General features: G+C 36.8%; 2 protein-coding genes across 4 annotated transcripts in view; one reads left to right on the forward strand and one right to left on the reverse strand.

Moving 5' to 3' along the window:
* The first annotated feature begins 404 nt into the window (after window positions 1–404).
* LOC109071943 (estrogen receptor beta-1) lies at window positions 405–18,890 on the forward strand. 3 transcript variants are annotated; one of them, XM_042777636.1, is made up of 12 exons: window positions 405–632; window positions 3,150–3,281; window positions 7,400–7,441; window positions 7,530–8,037; window positions 8,146–8,312; window positions 9,135–9,251; window positions 10,260–10,583; window positions 12,532–12,670; window positions 13,949–14,082; window positions 15,735–15,918; window positions 16,443–16,674; window positions 16,868–18,890. In XM_042777636.1, the coding sequence occupies exons 4-11, from the start codon at window positions 7,607–7,609 to the stop codon at window positions 16,654–16,656; spliced, it is 1,710 nt and encodes a 569-aa protein (XP_042633570.1). In that variant the 5' UTR covers window positions 405–632; window positions 3,150–3,281; window positions 7,400–7,441; window positions 7,530–7,606; the 3' UTR covers window positions 16,657–16,674; window positions 16,868–18,890. The 3 variants fall into 3 exon arrangements, with proteins under 3 accessions (XP_042633570.1, XP_018943785.2, XP_042633571.1); XM_019088240.2 differs by lacking the exon at window positions 7,400–7,441; XM_042777637.1 differs by lacking the exon at window positions 7,400–7,441 and having other exon boundaries at window positions 3,169–3,281.
* LOC109072450 (nesprin-2-like) overlaps window positions 18,694–23,417 on the reverse strand; it is an 82,562-nt gene continuing 77,838 nt past the window's right edge. The window contains 8 exon segments of the mRNA XM_042777242.1: window positions 18,694–19,507; window positions 19,674–19,723; window positions 21,470–21,661; window positions 21,758–21,886; window positions 21,998–22,198; window positions 22,292–22,494; window positions 23,029–23,155; window positions 23,303–23,400. Coding sequence (XP_042633176.1) covers window positions 19,300–19,507; window positions 19,674–19,723; window positions 21,470–21,661; window positions 21,758–21,886; window positions 21,998–22,198; window positions 22,292–22,494; window positions 23,029–23,155; window positions 23,303–23,400 — 1,208 coding nt within the window. The 3' untranslated portion in view covers window positions 18,694–19,299.

Here is a 23,417-nt window from a genome sequence, read left to right on the forward strand (position 1 = left end):
AGTACTTAATGGCATAATCCTCCAGGAAGTGACATCATTTTTTGGTGGAAATATAACCATGCAAACATTAGCTATAAATTGAAAGAACTGATGTTTTATGGTATTTGTTTGTTTTACTTTAAAACATTCTATCCTGTTTGATAACAAGGCCCTTTGTCTTGTTAATTTATTATTTTTTTCTCCATTGTGTAAATAATCAAGGTATAATAAATTAAGTTTAAGTGCCTGTGTTTGACCAGCCCAAAAGACTGCTGTAGCAAATAAGTACTTAACTTAAATGACATTAAAAAAAAAAGATAATGCATGGAATGATCCAGCTATCGTTAACAATGATCCGGTTCGTACCCTGCAGAGTTGAACAGCAGATGTTCGGGCAGGAGGAGGTGATTCAGGCGGGTGTGGTCAGTGACGTACAGACTCTCAAATAAGTACGTGCGTTCAGTGACAGACGGAGCAGAGCACACTTTAACATGTATCCTGACAGCTCACCAAAACACTGGCCATTTCCCTATTACACCGGCTTTTAACAGCGATCAAACCAAGCAATAAAATTCTCTTTTGGGATATTTATCGACTCAGAGATCAAGCCACAGTGGACCATCTGGTGATCAACTACACATCGATTGCAACAGGTAGGTTCACTGTCTTCCATCCCGTTTTTAGTAAACTATCGCCTTATATCATATCAATCGCATTGCAGTGATTTATTCAGTGCGTGAGCTTGATTACAGTACGCATGTTTACGCGTGCACTGTTCAATCGAAAATGTCGCAAGCATGTTAATTAATGGAAGTGTGCAGAACATCATATCCGTTCACTTTTAAGCAGCATTGCTAGACGCGAGGATGAGAATTTGTATATGTGCTGTTCATATATTACAGTTGGTGAATTTATAAACAGAAATCTGACTATTTTCAAATGTTTCTAGTAGACTAGTAGTTTATAGTAGAGAGGACTGTTGTCCTCCTCAACTGTTATAAATATTCATATTAAATCACTGTCACAGATAATTAAGTCTTTCATCTGAGTAATCTGTCACAATCTTGAAACTACTCTCAGTGATCATAGTCTCAGTGAACATTACCAGTCACATATTTATGGATTACTTGTAGAACTACTACATTTGTAACAAAAGTCAGTTATGGTGTCAGTGAGTTTTGACCTTGTCGTGGCTTCAGCAGGTGGTGACATTTAATATGCAATGTTCTTACAAAACTGTTGTACAGTAATACAAATCAGTTGGTCAGCTGCTGTTACAGTATGTGTAGTTTTTATTGTGGGGTGGAGACATAAGTCTCTAAGTACTACATGTACTGTTGTATAGTGCATGATTTTAACTCTTGAATCTTTTTTAACCACAGGCAGTTTGTGCTTCACTGTTTCTTTTGATTCATTCTCAGTTAAAAAGGCTGTGAATTCCTCTCATATTTCATTTATTCCAACTGTTTTAAATTGCTGGTCTTTTTGCTTCTTAAGAGGGCATGTGCACTAGTAAAATGATTAAAATTAAAATTAAGAATCTCTCTCTTTTTCATTTTGTTATTTTTTGTTTTTATTATAAAAATATATGTTTTTGTGTAACTTTTTTTATTTTTTATTATATAATATTTTTTGTGGTGTTTTCTTTTTTTGGTGGTTATATTAATTATTGCATTCCCTGGGAATCAAACCTATGACCTACTGTTGCTAACACCGTGCTCTACTGTTAAAACTACAGGAAGACTAATAATATAGCACTGTATTTTTAACATGCACTATATTATTAGAAGGTTCATAGTCTTAAGGGTTTGCATCAAGCTCAACGGTGGTCTTCCTTCTTGTTCCCACAGCTCCTGCACAGGGCATGGTTTCCGTCGCTCCTTCTCTCCTTTATCCGTTTTCCGCCAGACAAGGGAGTGAGAGGGAAGATCACACCACGGCCTTGGGCTTTTGTTTTTGGTATGCACTGCTGGCCGGTGACCGGGCGCTCTTTTGCATCAAGAGCACACATCAGGCCAGACTGGTTGCCAGGAGAGAGTTGACGCAGGACTTTCGGAGTCTCCTCCTTCTCTCTGTCTTCCGTTCTATCTTAGTCTTTCTTAGCCTCCTCTCAGAGGAATTATAGGAGTTAAGAGGGTTTAAGGTTACTGGGTTTGTAATGGGAAGAATAGTTTACCCATTGTCAGTATGGTGGGAATGAACAGAGGATTTTACTGTCTGCGTTTGACCAACCTCTACAGCTGGTCAAAAGGTGTGATTTGTATGAAGTTGCATACTAAATGCATATTTAGCACTTTACATAAGACATGGCTAACTAAAAATACAATGACCTGCACTGTAAACAATGTCCACTAAATTTACAATGTGCAATAAATAAAAATTTACACTAAAAAAATCACAGCCAGAAATTCAACACAAAAATACACTGAAAATGTCTCCACAATTTATAATCATATATTTCACACATACTTAGACTACCAAAATGTACCAAAACTACTAAAATGTACTGATAACCACCTTAATAATACAGCACAATAGAAAGCTACATTGAATCACAGTAGTTCATCATAAGTGGACTGTCCATAAAACATGGTCAATAACTGTATACAGACAGTTCACAGGGTTATACATACAAAAATAAAACACCATGATGATACTAAAATAATTTGATAATAGAAATATAAAAGAAACAAATCTATATAAATAAAATACAATCATATGTGATGTCAACTTTTACTATTTTTCAGCATAAATTAAATGTTTTAGGATGGTTAAGTATGATAGGTTTACATAAAAACAAAAATCATAATTTTTTTTTACAGTATTTTACAGTAAAATTATGTATAATATGATGTCAAACCACTTAAAATTTTTCATCATATACAGTGAGGTAACTTACATTTAACCAATTAACAGTTTTTTTTTCTATAGCATTTTATAGTCTTTTTCTGTGGTGTGTGATGCGCAAAAAAGGATATAATTTGACATCTTTATTACCTATCATACTGATGCAAAGAGGTAATGAGAGTCTTTGGTTTCAATTAATGTCGCTAATCAAAACTTGCTTAATTCATTAAATATAGTTTAAATAGAAATAATAGTTTTTACCATTTTATGTTGCAATTCACAGCATCACACTTTTTTCGTTCTGTCATTTTGTCATTTTGCAGGTACTTGTGCTCTGTGCAGGGTATGTTTTGGCCAGTTGCCTGTCTGCACTGAAACAAGGGTTCAAAAGTCCTCGGTGGACTCGCTGTTGGCTAACTGCCTCTCTCACAAGTACAGTCTACAACACTGTATAGGTAAGAGTCATGTCAACAGACTTCTGTGTTAAATTTGTAAGAACTAACATGTGCCATTAGAAATGCAGCACTGCAAAGAGCTGAGAGAAATAAAAATGTATCTTCATGCCTTGATCTATTTTTATGGATATTCTGCATAAGAGAAATGTAAATGTTCCTGAGGCAGATCTTTAGGCCTTTACGAATGCAACTTAGATTCGTACTATCACTGAGCTGTACGCAACAGGCTGAAAGTTTATTAAACTGACCTAAAATAGGCAGATATGCAAAACACGCAGCTGCTTTTCGGTATTCACAAGCTAATAGCTTCAAACAAATATCTGCTATTAAACTGTAGTGAGACCAGCTTTATGATCGTTCCTCTAGAGCATGGGGTTTGCAATGTCAATAGTCATGGGTTCTGTACATTTTAAAGTCACCTTGGATAAAAGCGTTTACCAAATGCATTTAAATGTAAATGATGTGTATACTGTGCATACAGATCATTACGAAAGAAGAACACATTTTACATGTATTTGTTAGGTGATAAAGAATAAGAGTAAGTTGACAGATACACACACACACACACACACGCATATATATATATATACACACACACACACACACACGCATATATATATATAATATATATATATATATATATATATATATATATATATATATATATATATATATATATATATATATATATATATGTATGTATGTATGTATGTATGTATAAATATATACACACATATATATATATATATATATATATATATATATATATATATATATGTATATATATATATATATACATATATATATATATATACAAACCAGATTCCAAAAAAGTAAAAAAGTTTTAATTTACAAATCGCATAAACTTATATTTTATTCACAATAGAATATAGATAACATGTTAAATGTTGTAAGTGAGACATTTTAAAATGTCATGCCAAATATTGGGTCATTTTGGATTTCATGAGAGCTTCACATTCCAAAAAAGTTGGGACAGTATGCTGCGGCGAAAAATATTGGAGCAATATCAGAAAGGAGTTTCTCAGAGAAAAATTGCAAAGAGTTTGAAATTATCATCATCTACAGTGCATAATATCATCCAAAGATTCAGAGAAACTAACAATCTCTGTGCGTAAGGGTCAAGGCCGGAAAACCATACTGGATGCCCGTGATCTTCGGGCCCTTAGATGGCACTGCATCACTTACAGGAATGCTACTGTAATGGAAATCACAACATGGGCTCAGGAATACTTCCAGAAAACATTGTCGGTGAACACAATCCACCGTGCCATTCGCCGTTGCTGGCTAAAACTCTATGGGCCCTATCATACACCCGGCGCAATGCAACGCAAGGTGCAGCGCAAGTGTGTTTGCTAGTTTCAGTCCGGCGGCATTCGCATTTTCCCGTCCAGCGCCACGTCGTTTAATTAGCAAATGCATTTTCGCGCCCATGGGCGTGCTGGTCTAAAAAAGAGGTGTGTTCTGGCACATTGCTATTTTAAGGAGCTGGAAATAGACTGCGCCATAGACCAACTCAAACCTGGTCTAAAGTCTGGCGCAATGTTTTTTCTTTGTTATTTAAAGAGCGTGTTAGTATAGGCGGGTCCACAACGCGCGTAGATGCTGCTTATTAAATACAGGGACGCACAGCAGCAAACAAACATGCCAAATATTAAAAATTAAAGAATTGCCATGCATAAGAATTTTTTGTAGGTTAATTAAACATAAAAATGCCTACATGTCATAATGGATAGTCATCATCAGGCATGTATCAGAAATAGGCTATCTATTTGCTTGCACATGAGCAGCTCCGTTTCATCTCAGAGACGCGTTCTGTCTTTGCGCTTGCTGAATTCCGTCGTGTAAATAGCAAATCCGTCATGGCATGAGCGCAACTGGCTCTTAAAGGGAATGGAAGATGAGACTCTGATTGGTTTATTGCACGTTACACCCAAAAAACACCCATTACTCATTAAGAGAACAGGGACAACCTGTTTAGACCATGCGCCCGGGCACGCCAACCGTTTTTCCGTCGTTAAAATAGCAAAAGTGGATTTGGACACACCCTGAGTGCACCTGCGCCGTGCACTTTACACTTTGCGTTTAGATCGTTAAAATAGGGCCCCATAGGTCAAAAAAGAAGCCATTTCTAAACATGATCCAGAAGCGCAGGGGTTTTCTCTGGGCCAAGGCTCATTTAAAATGGACTGTGGCAAAGTGGAAAACTGTTCTGTGGTCAGACGAATCAAAATTTGAAGTTCTTTTTGGAAAAACTGGGACGCCATGTCATCCGGACTAAAGAGGACAAGGACAACCCAAGTTGTTATCAGCGCTCAGTTCAGAAGCCTGCATCTCTGATGGTATGGGGTTGCATGAGTGCGTGTGGCATGGGCAGCTTACACACCTGGAAAGGCACCATCAACGTTGAAAGTTATATCCAAGTTCTAGAACAACATATGCTCCCATCCAGACGTCGTCTCAGACCTTGCATTTTCCAACATGACAATGCCAGACCACATACTGCATCAATTACAACATCATGGCTGCGTAGAAGGAGGATCCGGGTACTGAAATGGCCAGCCTGCAGTCCAGATCTTTCACCCATAGAAAACATTTGGTGCATCATAAAGAGGAAGATGCGACAAAGAAGACCTAAGACAGTTGAGCAACTAGAAGCCTGTATTAGACAAGAATGGAACAACATTCCTATTCCTAAACTTGAGCAACTTGTCTCCTCAGTCCCCAGACGTTTGCAGACTGTTATAAAAAGACGAGGAGATGCCACACAGTGGTAAACATGGCCTTGTCCCAACTTTTTTGAGATGTGTTGATGCCATCAAATTTAAAATCAACTTATTTTTCCCTTAAAATGATACATTTTCTCAGTTAAAACATTTGATATGTCATCTATGCTGTATTCTGAATAAAATATTGAAATTTGAAGCTTCCACATCATTGCATTCTGTTTTTATTCACAATTTGTACAGTGTCCCAACTTTTTTGGAATCGGGTTTGTATATATGAAGTTTGATTTGATTGAATTTTGGTGGAAAGCCCTGTGTGATTATCTAGTCTTCCATAATCCAGTCTTGTCACCCAGCCTGCACTGTGAATGACTTGTCAGTAATTATTGACTTAAGGATGCTCATTTTGGTTGAAGCTTAATGAAAATATACTATACTTCAACAGTTTGGGGGTCAGCATTTTTTATTTTTATTTTTTTGTGGAAAAGAAATTGATACTTGAAGCAAGGACACATTGAAATAAAAAATGACAATAAAGACATTTATTCAAAAGGAATAATATTTTAGGCAGACAATGTATTATTACGCCCCCCCTCACACACACACACAAAAACATTAAGAAACACAACTGTTTTGCCCATTGATAATAATAAGAAATATTTCTTAGCAGCAAATCAGCATATTATAATTATTTCTGAAGGATCATGTGACATTGAATACTGGAGTAATGATGCTGAAAATTCAGCTTTGCCATCACCAAAATAAATGACATTTTAAAGTATATCATAATAGAAAACAGTTATTGTAAATTGTCATAATATTTCACAATATTGCTGTTTTTTTTTTTTAAATCGATTTTTAAATAAATGCTGCCTTGGTGAGCATGAGAGACCTTCAGAAATATTTAAAATATCTTACTGACTCCAGTCTTTTCAATTGTAGTGTTGACAAGACAGTTCCAATCTGATTGGTAAATACTGCATTCTGGCTCTGCTAAAATACACAATATAATAACCATTATGTCATGAAAGGTGTTTACCTAGCTATTGAGTATATAACTAAGCAGTGGCAACAACTATGAACCTATATCTTCTTGTGCAGAAGCTTTTTGATGCCAAGGACCTGTAACTTTCCAAAAATACAATATTTTCTTGTATAATAGTTTAACTAGTTTGTGTGAAAAAATTATGTGATATTGAAACATATTTAAAAACCATTGGCCACCAGAGAGCTTAACATTTTATGAGTGCATTTGAAGTTGGAAAATGCATCCTAGACTGATTATATGGTATTTAGCCATGGATTTAAAAGTTGTTGGTATGCTGATTTTGTTTGCAAGCAATTTGAACTTCTTAATGCATTTATTTCCAATAGGTCATTGATTATTTGAAGCTGCTTTTCTTCGAGAGATTGAAAGTTAAGAACTGTTCATAACTGCTCATTATTGATTAATATTAGCAGTGCTTTTCCTGTTAATTTCTCACTATAATTGATTGTGTATTAGGCTGCATCAGGTTTCAGTATTGATGTGTGAGGAGGTCAACATGACTTACAGTACATCAGCAGTTCCCTGTTGATGATATGACAGCACTGAACTCGTCCGCCTTCACCATGTCCGAGTATCCCGAGGGAGACAGCTCTCTACTTCAGCTTCAGGAAGTGGACTCCAGCAGGATGGGAGGCCATGTCCTCTCTCCTAGCTTTAACTCCTCCTCTCCATCCCAGCCGGTGGAGAGCCACCCCATCTGCATTCCATCACCCTACACAGACCTCGGCCATGACTTCACCACTCTGCCCTTCTACAGTCCCGCTCTGCTGGGTTACGGCACATCTCCTCTGGCCGACTGCTCATCAGTACGGCAGTCGCTAAGCCCCACCTTCTTTTGGCCACCTCATAGCCACGTTTCCTCACTTGAATTGCATCAGCAACAGACTCGACTACAACAAAACCATCCAACTGGTGGGACTTGGGCGGAACTTACACCACATGATCACGGCGAAGAGGAAAACTGGTATGTGGAAGTATAATAATTTTTTTATTTCAGACAATTACGTAATACTGGCTGTCTAATTACTAGCTTAAAAGCTACTCAGATGCATGTGTCTGCTCTGCTCCATAGCAAACCACTGGCGAAGAGGGTAGCAGATGCAGAGGAGACTTCTGCCTCTTTGAGAGGTAAAGCTGACATGCACTACTGTGCCGTCTGTAGCGATTACGCTTCTGGGTATCATTATGGCGTGTGGTCGTGTGAAGGATGCAAAGCCTTCTTCAAGAGGAGTATACAAGGTATCGCTCTCTGAAATTTCTCATGTACTTTGTTGTATACTTATTAGTAGGGATGCACTGATATTAAAAATCTGGGCGATGTTGATCATCTGATAATCATTTTCATGTTATGACCTATAACCAACTGATATTAAAATTCTATTTGTCTAAATTAATTAAAAAATAAAACACTAAAAACTGAAATCAGTCATTTTAAAGGTATAGTTTACCCAAAAATGAAGCTAGAGATGACTGTTTATAAAGTTTTAAATATGGATATTTTTCTTACACAAGTAATCTAAATGCATTTTTCTACACAATAAAATTAACTGTTCTGGTAAATAATACTGGTATGCACTCCATCCCTACTTTAAAATTTAAGATTAAATTGATAGAATGTCCAGTATTCAAAATGTAACTGAGTGCAATTCTGGCATCATAAATGTGCATACTGATTTGTGATTAGACTTTTATATTGGACTTTTATATGTGATTGCATGCTGAATTGTGAACGTCCTTGTCTTCCTTGCATGTAATTAACCATAAACAGCAATCTTTACAGCCACATTTTCCTTCAGAAATGCTAATTTAACTCTGGAATAATTTATTCTAATTAGTCAGTCATGCATTCTGCACTCAAATATTTTTATATAATGATTCTACACTAATGATTCTACACTATTATTTTTCCATGCTCCATAGCTGTGCTATTTTAATGTCTCTATAAGGCCATTCTGGTCACTCTGCTTTACAGTCTATAATCATAGTAACAGATTTGTCGGCTTGTTAAGCTCTTAGCAACTGCTCAGTGGATAATAAGGAACATTTAATTCATTTTCTCAGGACACAATGACTACATCTGCCCTGCCACCAACCAGTGCACCATTGACAAGAACCGCCGCAAAAGCTGCCAGGCCTGCCGTCTCCGAAAATGTTATGAAGTTGGAATGATGAAATGTGGTGGGACTCTTTTGTTTTCCATTTCTCCCTACCAACACCCTTTCTACACCCACACAGTTACCAAATACTTCATTAGAGATTGCTGCTGAGTTTTGTTCAAAGTCATGGACTTTGGAATTTATGTGCCAATATTAAACAGCTATCATGCTGTAAAGTTTTGATATGCATCACCATTGTAATGATAATGTGACAGAGCCCTGATTATTTATAGATGTTGGTCAAAAGTTGCACAAAAACAACCCAGATAAATAACTCAGAATTGATCTCATCATACATACGTTTGTAAGATTTCTCAGAGTAATTATTCACACATATTTGTCTTGCATGTGGTCTTTTGAGCTGTTTGTGAGTTGGGTGAGTATATTGGAGGGCTAGTTGAATTAAGCCTATGTTGCTGTGGAGACTGTCTATCCTCATCCGGTTTTAGGACAGTCTACTTTCACAGCTTTGAAAGTGATGTACTCTCATCTCATTGGTTGAGAATGTATCAGATGTCATATAAAATACAAAAATTTTTTATTAGTTTTTAAAGCTTTTGGCTTTGCCTTCTGTTCAAACAAATTTTGATAATGTTAATTTTGATATATTAACATTAATTTATGAATTTAAATACCTTTAAGTCATCCCTTGGAATTTTGCTGAGGCCCCGTGGTTTAAGCCAAAGCTGGAATTAAAGGGAAAGTGTGTCATTTCTGCACCATTATTGGCACCAAGCATATATGCAATGTATACAATTGGACAGACAAACACACAGTCCTGTCTACATTTACGCCATTGGTTTTGCAGCAGTTTACACTTTGGGTTAACTTGCGAATGAATGACTTACTGTTGACTTTGCATAGTAGATTGTAGAAAGAATGTTAACAAAAAATTACACACTTCACCTTTATATCAGCTGCTATTGAAGGACTATTGCTTGTATATTTAGTCCATATTCCAGAATAATCCTTTAAACCAGCATAGATGAGGTTGAAGTGAATTGTGCAATTTACATGGGATTTTTCACAGGGTTACGGAGAGATCGTGGCAGCTACCAACAAAGAGGAGCACAGCAGAACCGACTGGCACGATTCTCTGGCAGGATGAGAACAAGTGGCCCAAGATCTCAAGAAATCAATAGTGTCCAACGTCCCCTCAGTGGAAATAAGGTGGTTACCATGGCGTTGAGCCCTGAGGAGCTAGTCGCTCGAATCATGGATGCAGAGCCACCCGAGATTTATCTCATGAAAGATGTGAAGAAGCCTTTCACTGAAGCCAACGTCATGATGTCACTGACCAACCTGGCTGACAAAGAGCTTGTTCACATGATCAGCTGGGCCAAGAAGATCCCAGGTATATAGCACTAGCAAAGTGTGTTAATAGATTTCTGTGAGTTTATAGAACACTTCCAATAACACAAATCTGCCTAACTGCAAATCTACATGGAAACGAGCCTGTCAGTCAGCATCAGTTTGTAGACCAAACCCGCACAGCTGATTCACTGTGGATTCACTGGAATTTCTAATGGGTTTTTAGAGCAGCATTTTTCCATTTATGAGTACAGCAAGGAATGTGGTTAACATTACTTGAGGAGAATTTGTCATCTTCTGAATATAAGGTATTGTAAATTACAGTTATTACATTGTAACATGTTCAAAAAATTTTACAGTTGATTTGTGCTTTTAAAATTTTGCTAACAAGTTGCTGCATGAGGTGTACAACAGTTGACTTTCACTTCATTCCTCAAGCACCTAAACTCAAATGAACATGGTATGTAAGTTATTTTGTTTGTTAAGATTAATAAATGGTTTTAAAACACATGGTTTCAGATTAAATTTGACCACTGTGTGTAATTCATGTTGTTGAACAAAACGTATCCTCAAGTGATGTTTAACCACAGATGTTATTCAAAACTCATTATTCTAAAAAGAAAAACACACTCAAAAATGCTCATTCTTTTTAAAGTTTTGGACTGCAAAAATCTTTAATATTGAACTTAATATTACCATTTTTGTAGCGGATGCATTAAATAGATTTTCTTGTTGGAAGTGATTTAACATTGAACTTTATTGCAGAGCCCCTACAGCAGGTCCTGGAGGGCCGGTCTTCTGCAGAGTTTAGCTCCAACTTGACTCAACACACCTGTCTGGAAGTTTCTATTATGCATAGTAAGACCTTAATTAGCTGGTTCACATTTGTTAAATGTGGCTGTTGGAGCTAAACTCTGCAGGACACTGGCCCTCCGGGACTGAGTTTGGACACCCCTGCCCTACAGGTACATTGTGTACATTTGATATGTCCCCCTAGTAACTTTGCATTTGCTCTTAAAACTTTTACATTCTCTCGCAAAATTGGTGATTTAAAAAATGTTGAAGTAGGAGGAAAAACTATATTTCAGTGATTTTGCAAGCTAGTATAAAGTTGGGAAAAAAAGACAAAGCAATACTTTCGCAAGAAAACAGAAGAGTTTCCTGAGAAATGCAAAAGTTTTGCGAGCGAACTCAAAAGCTTTGAAATATCTTTTTTTTTTTTTTCAACATGTCCCTTAGGGTTTTCTAATAGATTTGATATACAGCATATATACAAACACATACATATATGGTATAGAGCAAATCTATTAGTGATTCACAGGCAAATGATGTATCATTCATCAGCCTTAAATCTGCAATGAAGGGACCATATCCCTTGGTTAAAGTGCAACAATAAAGCACGTTCCATTACGCTATTACAGAATGGAAGACATTATTATTGACATACGCAGAAGTGTTGCATTCAACCCTCCACCAACGCCGTCTCTCATCGTGTCGCTGGTTAGCCTCTGGTCTGATTCATGTGTTTTAATGGAAGCGTGGCTTAGGAGAGTGATTTGCAGAGAGGGGGGATCTTATGCTTTCAAAACTAGATTGCCATTGCTAGCCTCTCTGAAATCGCCTGCCCTACCTTTAATCTTTTTTCATATGTATTTGATGTTTCCTGTTTTCTTGTCTGATCTATCATTTTAATTAATTCTTGGTTTTTGAGATGGGCAGAGTCTTTATTAGTGAATCACCATGTTCTGATTCTGAACATGAGCAGTTTGTTTATTCTGAGGAACATCAGCAAACCATCCCTCAGACCCTTCTTCGATCCCCAGGGATGAGCTTCTTGTGTGGCGACACAAGCCTTATCTCATTCAGTGAAGCACTGCCTGCTGAAATTAACTACTGTGCTAATTGTGATTACCTGCAAACTATTGATTGGCTTTGAATGCTATGGATTGCAGTGTATGCAGTTGTTAGTAAGTGCTTATTTCTCCCTGCAGGTTTTGTGGAGATCTGTCTTTTTGACCAGGTCCATTTGCTGGAGTGCTGCTGGTTAGAGGTGCTGATGCTGGGACTGATGTGGCGGTCTGTTAATCATCCTGGCAAGCTCATTTTCTCCCCAGACCTCAGTCTCAGCAGGTAACTAGTGTCATTTAATTGCGTTTATCCTTCCCATTGTCTAATTTATGAACAGGCACATCCATCTATCGGTGCTTTGAATGTTTTTTTTTTATTCTCACATGCTTTAGATGGTCAGTATTTATATTAAGATATAGGGGATTTAAGTCACTGATGCTGATGACACCCTCTGGTCACTTGAGAGTGTAAAGTCATGTTAGCCATGGTTAGTCAAAGTTATTAATATTTAGGTGATTTTAGTTGTTTTTGATTTTTTAATTTTGTGGTTGCATTTATCCCCAAAAATAATGTCCTGAATACATATATTCTATGATGAGCATGTTTTAATTCCTCAAAATGAAGAGTTAGCATAATTATTTTTAGCATTATTATTACTACTACTACTAGTAGTAGTAGTAGTAGTAGTACTTAAAAATACAGCAAAAAACTTTTGCTAATGCATTGTAAACAAAATATGTTGTAAACAAAATAAACTATTAATACTTAATATAAGACATAATCTACAAATCTATTAAATCCATTCAAAATCAACACTAAAACAGTATGTTTCTAATAACTTGGCACCTGCGTTTTCACTAGAAAATGTAAAATGTGATATAAATTGTAACGTGTCTCTTCTCACACTGCAGAAGCTTGGTATAAAGAACTGTGTATTCACAGTGTTACAGATGCTCTGCAGAATTTATACTGGACTGCACTTCCAAACCAGTCCAAACATGCTTTTAAATATGCTCACAGTTTAATATACTGCCAGACATTTACTGTATTTTCATGGGCTGTGTTTTGGATAAGGAATTCATCGTATTATAGCCAACTGGATCCTTGAGTTTAACTTGGTAAACTGCTTGTCAGCGTCAAAAAGTGCCAAAAAACGCTACCTCTAATGACTCTCAATATTATTGAACAAAATTCACAAAATAATGCTTAAATATAGTAATGAAGTACAATTGCGTTTGGGTTGTGATTAAGTCTTGTTTAAAGCTAAATGGAAGTAACATTGTCTTTGTTCTTTCCATTCTTACAAGTTTTAATGAAGTGTTAGAGCCATTTCCAGTCTCATTCACTGCTGCAGACCCAATTGCAGCACCTCTCACCGTCTCAGAGAGCACTAGTGCTCTGATTTTCCATTGACGCTTTGTACAGACTTCGCCATTCGTACTTTCAGTAGGTGCCAAGTTTGGAATAGGACTACTGAGGTTTGAGATAGAGGCCCGGTCTTGGGTTTCTGATGGTGTGAAGCTAATTTGTGAGAGTGCTAAATGTCTTTGTGTTTGTCAGGGACGAAGGCAGCTGTGTGCAGGGGTTTGTGGAGATCTTTGATATGCTGCTGGCAGCCACGTCCAGGTTCAGAGAACTGAAGTTACAGAGAGAGGAGTATGCTTGTCTCAAAGCCATGATCCTGCTCAACTCCAGTGAGTGTTCTTCTCAGTGAAAGTTTTATGAAACGTGAAAGCATTTTTACCACTTGTCTTACTAAAACAAATGTATTTATATTATAAAAAATATTAATGTGTATGTTTTGTTGACCTTTCCTGTAGGACAGACAAACAGTGAATGTCAGTCTAATATCTCAACACATCCTGAAAAAACGATGGTCTTGTTTTCATCTTCTTTTTTAACTTTAGAAAAATATATGAAATCAAACTAATTGAAGATGTTATATTGTGAAATTGTATGGTCTATATAATACCAAGCTCTGTTGTTTCAATGTACACACATGGTCTTTATTTTTTATTTTTTGACTGTCACATGACCCATTCAATATTAATTCATAACTATTTTATCATAAAGTATTTTCTAAAATATTTTTTACAGTCTTCCGTGTTACATGATCCTTCAGAAATCATTCTAATATGCTGATTTGCTGATCAAGAAATATTTCTTATTATTTTCAATGTTGAAAACAGCTGTACTGAACATTTTTGTGGAAACATTTCTTAGGATTCTTTGATGAATAGAAAGTTTAAAAGAACAGTATTTATTTGAGAAAGAAATTTTTTGTTAAATCATAAAATGACTAATTTGATGCGTTCTTGCTGAATAAAAGTATTCATAAAAAAAAGAAAAACTTACTGACCCAAAACTTTCAAGCAGTAGTGTATTTTTAATTTTTTTTTTTAAATAATCAGTTAACAATGTTAAGTATAGTAAAATTTACTACAATATGCAGAATAACATGCTTAATTGGAAAGCATAAAAATATTTATTGCTAAATCTGACAACATATTGAATCTTTTCACTGTTCTATACTTTAATAAATGGCAGATTTTTTTGAATGTTTTCATGTTTTAGCACAAACTGCAAGCTAAATTAAATAAGTCAGCAAATATATACAGTCTGTCTCTAGCACTCGATTGTAATTAAAAAAAAAAAGATCCAGTAGAGTGAACATCCATAAACGTAGTCTTTTGGCTCTGTTGATCATAAATGGGTTCTGTGGTCTAGTGCATGCGCTCCACATTTAGCAGTGATTCTCACACGGAAGAAGTGGGTTCGATTCCAGCTGGTGTCATGCAGTGATCATACTCCCCTTCATTTCCTGTCCTCTTACTGTCTCTGTCATCAAAAGTCCAAACAAATTGCTGACCTCCACAAAGCCATAATAAATAGAGTTCACTCAGAGGGTTACTACTATCCTTGCTTTAATTGAAGAGAATGTTGGTAAGAAAAACACTCACACACTGTAAAGTCTTAACGGGGACAACATGCCTTTGCTCCAAGTATCCATTTCATAGCACACGCTTACGTAAGTAACAGGCAGTACCTGCTAAGTGTTTAATGTCTGAAGGAAGCCGTATTTCTTCCCGCTCTGATTCCTCTGAACTTTTGATCTGTCTTTTCCTCATGCATTATCTCTTCATTCTCAGCCCCCAACAGCTGTCTTCACTTTGTCCCCTCGTTATAACTTATTTGATTGCTCCAGATGTGTTGCGTTGTTTTTGAATGCGGTATTCTTTGTATTGGATGCTTATTTGGGTATCACCCTCTATTATTTCAAATGGCTGTAAATGTCAGCGTCTCGTGGCTTTAATCTCTGCAAACCTGTGCTTGTGCGTCATTGCAGACATGTGTCTGAGTTCGGCGGAGGGAGGAGAGGAGCTGCAGAGCCGGTCGAAGCTGCTGTGTCTGCTGGACTCGGTGACGGATGCTCTGGTTTGGGCCATCTCGAAGACGGGCCTGAGCTTCCAGCAGCGCTCCACCAGACTAGCCCATCTGCTCATGCTGCTCTCGCATATAAGGCATGTCAGGTACAAACAATAAAAACCTTGAACGAGGAACTTTTGACACAGGTGACTTCTTTGACTGCACATCATTCAAAAAGGGTGACTTGTGCTTCATACACAGTAATTTGCCTGAAGATTGCGACATTTATTTATTTCTTTGCTCAAGAATTATGGATGCAAAAATCATAGAAATTGCAGTGGCTAATTATACTCCAATTACAATTACAGGTCATTTGGACACCTACTGTAGTCTGCTACTGTACTTATCTTTTTTTTTTTGTTGTTGTGATGAAAGAGATTTTTTTTTTTTTTGTGTAAAACATTGTATCTACATGGGTGGTTTTTCAGTTTTTGGGATGCTGCTTACAAAATAGCAGTTTTCAGTGTATCTTTTCCAAATGCTAATTTGTCCAGCAATAGGAAATGTGGCACAAATGCTGATTCATTGTAGTGTTTGTCTCTTTTTCTTTTTTTTCCTTTTTAACCAGTTCACCAATTCTTTTTATTTGTGCAAAACCTTCCACTGACTGTATATCCACCATCTCTAGTAACAAAGGTATGGACCACCTCCACTGCATGAAGATGAAGAAGATGGTTCCTCTGTATGACCTGCTTCTGGAGATGCTGGACGCTCATATCATGCACAGCTCACGTCTGTCTCACTCCGGCCCTCGAGCGGCTCCTGCTCCCAAAGAGAGCAAAGGCGTCCCGGAGGCCTTCACCTGCACTTCTCAGAGTGGCGGGACCTTGGCAGGACCTTAGGACCCTAAACCATTTCTGGTGAGACATAGCAAGAGTAGTTTCTTTCATAATGCAGGTGTTGCGATGTTGACAAATAAAAATAGATTTACTGATGTTTTCTAAAATATTAAGTTTGTACATTCATTTCATAGGATGTTGCCAGCTAAAATTCTTCCACAAATCTTAACATAACTGTAAGCTGAAAAAATATCTTGTTCTTCTTTCTCTCCAGCACTGAAGAATGATCTATAGTTTCGGGAGAATGGACAACAAAAGTAGCCACACAAAAAGAGTGGAATAGGATTTCTCAAGATGAAAAACATCAGATTTTCTTTTTTTAAATTTGGCATTTGTGGTGAAATCCTCTTTTTTTGTTTCATAGAACTCATTCTGAACACAGTTTTTTTTTGTTTTTATGTAGCCTGAACCACAAAAAAAGGGAAATTAAATTTTTTACAAAACCTTCAACATATGCTGGAGGTTTGAAAATTGATCACGATTTGTTTGGATTTTGGATTTCAACATGCGTTTCCATTACCCTTCAAATTGTGGAAATTGAAATTGCGAATTGAAAATACGCCTAATGGAAACGCGTCAGTTTCGCAAAAACGCCCATATATCGCAAAAAAGTTTTTACGCTCGCATGAGGTGGTTTTTCAGGTAATGCGAAAAAGGAATAATTCGCAAAATTGCAATGGAAACTTTTTTTTTGTGCATTAACAGGTCACATGGTGTTATTAAAAAGTCACATAATCATTCTTCAATGTACTAAAACCTCCAAGAAACACTTCATACGTGGCCGCTCTCCAGTATAGGGGCTTTCTCTACCATTAATGCTTAGACAATTTACACTGCACACATCTGCGGTACAGTACAGTTTGGCTCTGATACGGCCATTGAAGCTGATTGTGGCCACACTAGTCAATGCTTGTGTTTATTCCAGCCGCGGCACGCATGTTTCTGAAGCAGCTGTCTATGCTGCTTCTGTTAAGATACACGCATACCTCCTTTGAATAAATATAGCCAAAATCCCACCAAAATCCGTTGCCATGACTTAACGCGAGAGGTAAAAGCTTGCGGTTTAGTCGCATAACATTGGTTAATGGAAACGCCATCATTTCGCAATACTTTTTTATCGATATTTATAAAATATCGCCAAAGTTTTGTGCAAATCTATAATGGAAATGCGCCTACTGTAACCTCATGCACCCATTCCCATGAAATCTGCACCACAATGAAATCTACAGTTTCTACTTTTCCATTTTCTTTCCAAACAGTACATATGAAACTCGCGCTTTTTGTAAAAGAAAACAACACTGTCAGAACACACAGATCAGATTCCATCACTTGTAAAATGACAGTAAGGACAGTCATTGCTAAAGAGAGAGAGATTTGTATGCAATTTGAGGTAAGACTAAATTCAGGTCCAAATGCTCAAAAGAACTGAATCAAGCCTTATTTTATTTTATTCTGTCAGAACAAGGACTTGTGAATGTCACACCGCAGTAATTCATGGCAGCTGGATGTTTTGTTTGCATCTATTACTTATGACAAAACAACAAAAAAAAGCATTTCAAAGTCAGCTTAAAGGGCTTGTACAAAACATTGAAACATTTTCTAGGGACTGCTCAATGTATTGCTACTATTCCACTGTGAACCTTTCTGTTTGTAAGATGCACTACAACTACAAAAAACGTACTTGTGAAATCGAACTTCGCGTTCTCTGAAATATCTAAAGACCTGTTTTGAGACTCAAGAAAAATGAAAATATTGCAGTGCCTACAATGATTATAGCAATTACGTTTGGTTTAAGAGGACAGTAATAAGAGAAAGTATCTAGGTAAGTAGAAAATTGATTTATTGATATAAAACCAAACCTACCTTAAAGATTAGAATCATAAAGATAGATGTTACAAGTACTTAATTTTAATAAACGCACAAAATATTCAAATGTTATTCTATCTACTGGCAGCCAATATTAATTGTTTCGATATGAAGCATTAATATTGATTTTACAATTTTTGGCAACTAAGCATTTGAGACCAGCTGTGATACAGATTTGTTGTAGACCATGTTTATTTTTTCACACAGAACAAATGTTTGTAAAATGTTTTCAAAATGTACTTTCTGTACACGTCTTTGTGTTCTATCTTGCAGTGCATATGTAACAATGTGCTATTTACACAGGGATGTATTAAACTGTGTTCATGTGCATTTGATGTTTTTAAATATATTTATGTTTTGGGCTTTGCAAATATGAACAGTTCATTCAGACCATATAAAATTTAAAAATGAGACCACATAATCCCTAAATAGCAGCCATTCATCATGTCACCACAAACTGTGGCTAAAGAATCAATCTTTTCAAGTTGCAAACTCTTAACTCTTAATCAGTGTGATGTGCTTAAATCTAGAAATATTTCCAAAAATGATCAGTGGTTTACATTCAAGCTCATACAATGATTGACTTTTCTTTTTCAGCATTGTGACAAAAAAAAGAAGACATTTTTTGATCACATCCAACTGTAACATTAACAACAAAAATTCTCAGTAGTATGGCTCGCAAAGGGGAATAAATAGTAAAACATCTATTTATATAAATACAACCATTAAAATATTGGTTGGACAAAAGTGAGGTGCTTCGCCGCACGTTTGATGAGAGACTCATGTGGGGGGAGGACCGTTGGTGTAGTGTAACATGGGGTGGAAAGAGCGGGCAAAATTGTTGGAAAAGGTGCAGCTGTAATCGTCTTCGGAAAGAGGGACCATGCAGGCCAGAACCAAGAGCAGGAGGAACAGGAGATGAAGAGGGAAAGCTGCTCGCAGGACCCGATAGAAGAACGAACGCTGAGGTGACAGGTCACGCTTTGGCCTGAAACAGAAAGTTTTACTGCTGATCTTATCTTCTTTAAAACAGAAATGTCTATATATACTGTGTATATGCATTTTTGCTTATATAGTATATATTTTTACAATATTCTATACTATTTAAATCTTCATGAAAAAAAAAATTAAATGCTTTATGTGTCAAACTGTACCGAGAGCATTGTGTGGATTTCCTGTCTCCCGAAGCATCAGTCGTGGACTCCTGCAAACACATGACAGATCATTTCAGCACCTCGCCACAAATCAAACCAAAAAAATAATGAGCATGTAGTATACTTTTAATTTTAATATTGTTTGTAGTATGCCAGTAACTGCCTTATCTTAGTTAATTATATTTATTTGTTGACACGTTGTGGCAAAACTCTCAGACGAAATTATTTTAATGCACACTACCATTCAAAGGTTTGTACTCAATTTATTTATAATAATGATATATATATATATATATTATATATATATTTGATATATATATATACAGTACAGACCAAAAGTTTGGAAACATTACTATTTTTAATAGTTTTTGAAAGAAGTTTCTTCTGCTCATCAAGCCTGCATTTCTTTGATCAAAAATACAGAAAAAAGAAAATAATATTGTGATATATTATTACAATTTAAAATAATTGTTTTTAAATTTATTATACTTTAAATTATAATTTATTTCTGTGATGCAAAGCTGAATTTTTAGGATCATTATCACATGATCCTTTAGAAATCATTCTAATATGATGATTCATTATCAAAGTTGGAAACAGTTCTGCTGCTTAATATTTTTTTCAGAACATGTGATACTTTTTTAGGATACTTTGATGAATAATAAAAAAAATATTTTGTAATAACAATATACACTACTGGTCAGTAATTTTTTTTTCTTTCTTTTTTTTAAATAAAATCAATACTTTTATTCAGCAAGGATGTGTTAAATTGATAAAAAGTGATAGTAAAGAAAATATATTATTAGAATATATATTATTAGAATTTTTTTTTTATTTTGAATAAATTCATTTCTTTTTATTACCTTTTTATTAAGTTACCTTTTATTCATCAAATATATTAGACAGCAGAACTGTTTCCAACACTCATAATAAATCAGAATATTAGAATGATTTCTAAATGATCATGTGATAGACTGGATGTTACATGTGACACTGAAGGCTGGAGTAATGATGCTGAAAAATTCAGCTTTGCATCACAGGAATAAATTATTTTTTTAAAGTATATTCAAATAGAAAAACTATTATTTTAAGTTGTAATAATATTTCACAATATTACTGTTTTTTCTGTATTTTTGATCAAATAAATGCAGGCTTGATGAGCAGAAGACACTTCTTTCAAAAACATTAAAAATAGTAATGTTTCCAAACTTTTGGTCTGTACTGTATATATTTGAAAGAAGTTTTTTTATGCTTATCAAGACTGCATTTAAATAAAAAAAAAAACAGTAATCTCGTGAAATATTACAATCTAAACTACCTTTTCTATTTTAATATTATGTACATTTTTAATTAATTTTAATACATCGTAAAAGCCATTATTCAAGCCTTCAGGGGAAGTCGTGGCCTAATAGTTAGAGAGTTTGACTCCTAACCCTAAGGTTGTGGGTTCGAGTCTCAGGCTGGCAATACCATGACTGAGGTGCCCTTGAGCAAGTCACAGAATCCACAACTGCTCCCCGGGTGCCGCAGCATAAATGGCTGCCCACTGCTCCGGGTGTGTCTTTCTGACCTCAAACTTTTAAATTGTAAATTAAAAAAAAAGTCTGAATTCATATTTTAAATACACTTCTAACTGCTTCAAATAAATCCTCAAGGCTCAATTAAGTTTGCAGAGTGTCCAATTTGGGCTCTTCCATGAACAGTGTATTTTTTTAGCAAAATGTGCCCATAAAGCGGTACTGTAAAGCATTTTTTAAAAAGTGTATAAAAATGACTATAGTGTAAGTGACTCTTACTAATCTCTCCTGAACTGTCTGGTGATCCTGGTTGACTTGACATGACAGGAGTCGTAGTTTGCTTCCAATGACATGGAGTTTTTCCCTGGCTTCAGCACTGTCCTCCCCACCAGCCTCAGGAAGCAGCTCGGAGACGATCGTCTGCAGGGAGCTCACTTGCTTCTGCCTGCCCTGCAGCTCCTCTGCCAGATCCTGCCACCAGGGGGAGCAAAACATAAGCCCACTACACAAATACAAGACAAACTTGGAGAAGCTGATGTTGTTCTGGTTTGGGTTTCTCTGGCTCACCTTCAGCGTGTTCCTGTGTTCCTGAAGCATGGAGGGCTGCACAGAAGGGTCGCTGAGGTTCACTGTGTAGCGTCTGCTCTCTGCATGGGCCAGCCATAGCAGTTGAGAGTGAACCATCTGGTGGAACTCCTACAGGAGGGGAGATGGTCAGTAGTGAGAGATGAAGTTTCATGTGGCATCAATCCCAATAGATTCAATCTCTCCATTAAGGTTTGTATAAATGTTTGTCAGATCTCTCACCTGACAGCGTCCGAGGGTGGTGCGCAGACTGTCCTCCCATCCCTCTAGTCCCGCACAAGCCTCTGTCCAGCGGCGATTCATGCTGCGCAGACCCTCCTGAAGCTCAGGTGCTCCTCCTGTAGCCCCCTGCTGCAGCTCTCGCCCACCCAGGTTCAGAGACAGCATCATGGTCTTATAGCGAGCAAATGTCTTCTGCATTTCCTGTGTAATGTGGAACAAAATATGAAATATGTGTCTCTGTATTAATAATTTAAAAGATTAGATGCAGTCTAGAACTAGAACTGTGATGCTTACTTTAAGTTGTTTGACCCTCTCTTCTAAGATCTCGACACTGACGGATGTCTCAGGCTTCTGCAGTCTGTCCAGCTCAGGGGTGACACGATCCAGCCAGGAAGTGATGTCATGCAGGTCAGAGGTCAGCTGCTGGGGGTCTCTGGTGCTGCACTGCTCTTTACTCACTGCTTGAGCCTGAATCAGCTCCCAGCGCTCAATCACTCCTGCGGAGAACAAAAAAAAAAATCTAATTCTACATGCACATCCACCCATTTTTATCCTGTCTATCCACCAATCCAGTCCTTTATTCATCTAACCAAATCTACTAATTTTCTATCTATGTATCCATCCGTCCATCTCCCTATTCATCCATTTTTATTCATCTAACCAACATTTTGCTATCATAAATTTATTTGTCCACCTATCCACTCATCCATCTACGCAACTATCTTTTCACCTATCCACCTTCCATTTAACAATCTATCCAGCTATCTATCCTTCCATTTAACCCCCTGTCCATCCATCCAGCTATCAGTCCATCCATCATTTCATTTGTCTAAACACTTATCTACCTTTTCATCTAGTTACCTATCCTTCCATATGCTTATCCACTGATTCATCCATTCACCCTTTTGTCTGTACATCTATGTGATCTGTGTCAGTGCATGTACCCGACCATTTGTGAAGATTTTTTTTTTTTACATGAATCACTCAGGAAGAGTACCAGACAGATATTGTGTTGGACAAAGTGTCAGTACCTGACTGTTTGTCTGCAGTGTTGAGGCCAGTGAGGCCTTGTTCCTCCCGCTGTTCCTCATCATCCAGGATCATAGAAACCCTCTTCACACTCTTAATGCTGCCGCTGCACTCAGACATCAGCTGGACCTGTACATTGCAAAGACACATCATACTCGCACCATTACAGTCACTCTTCATGCAGGAACTACACATGCACTGAATAAGGAAGAAGACAACATGCAAATTTGATGTTTATGTAAGTGCTAGATTAAGAAGGAAGGGGTATATACTCACGTAGCCTTGTTTAAAAGGAGTGCTGGTGTGTGTAGGTGAGGAGGAGTCCAGCTGGAAGGATTTCCCTTCAGGTGTGTTTTGAGCGTGCCAATTCTGTCCTGTGAGTGTGTGAGAG

Source organism: Cyprinus carpio, chromosome A20, assembly GCF_018340385.1.
Source record: "Cyprinus carpio isolate SPL01 chromosome A20, ASM1834038v1, whole genome shotgun sequence".
In the NCBI taxonomy this organism is placed as follows: Eukaryota; Metazoa; Chordata; class Actinopteri; order Cypriniformes; family Cyprinidae; genus Cyprinus; species Cyprinus carpio.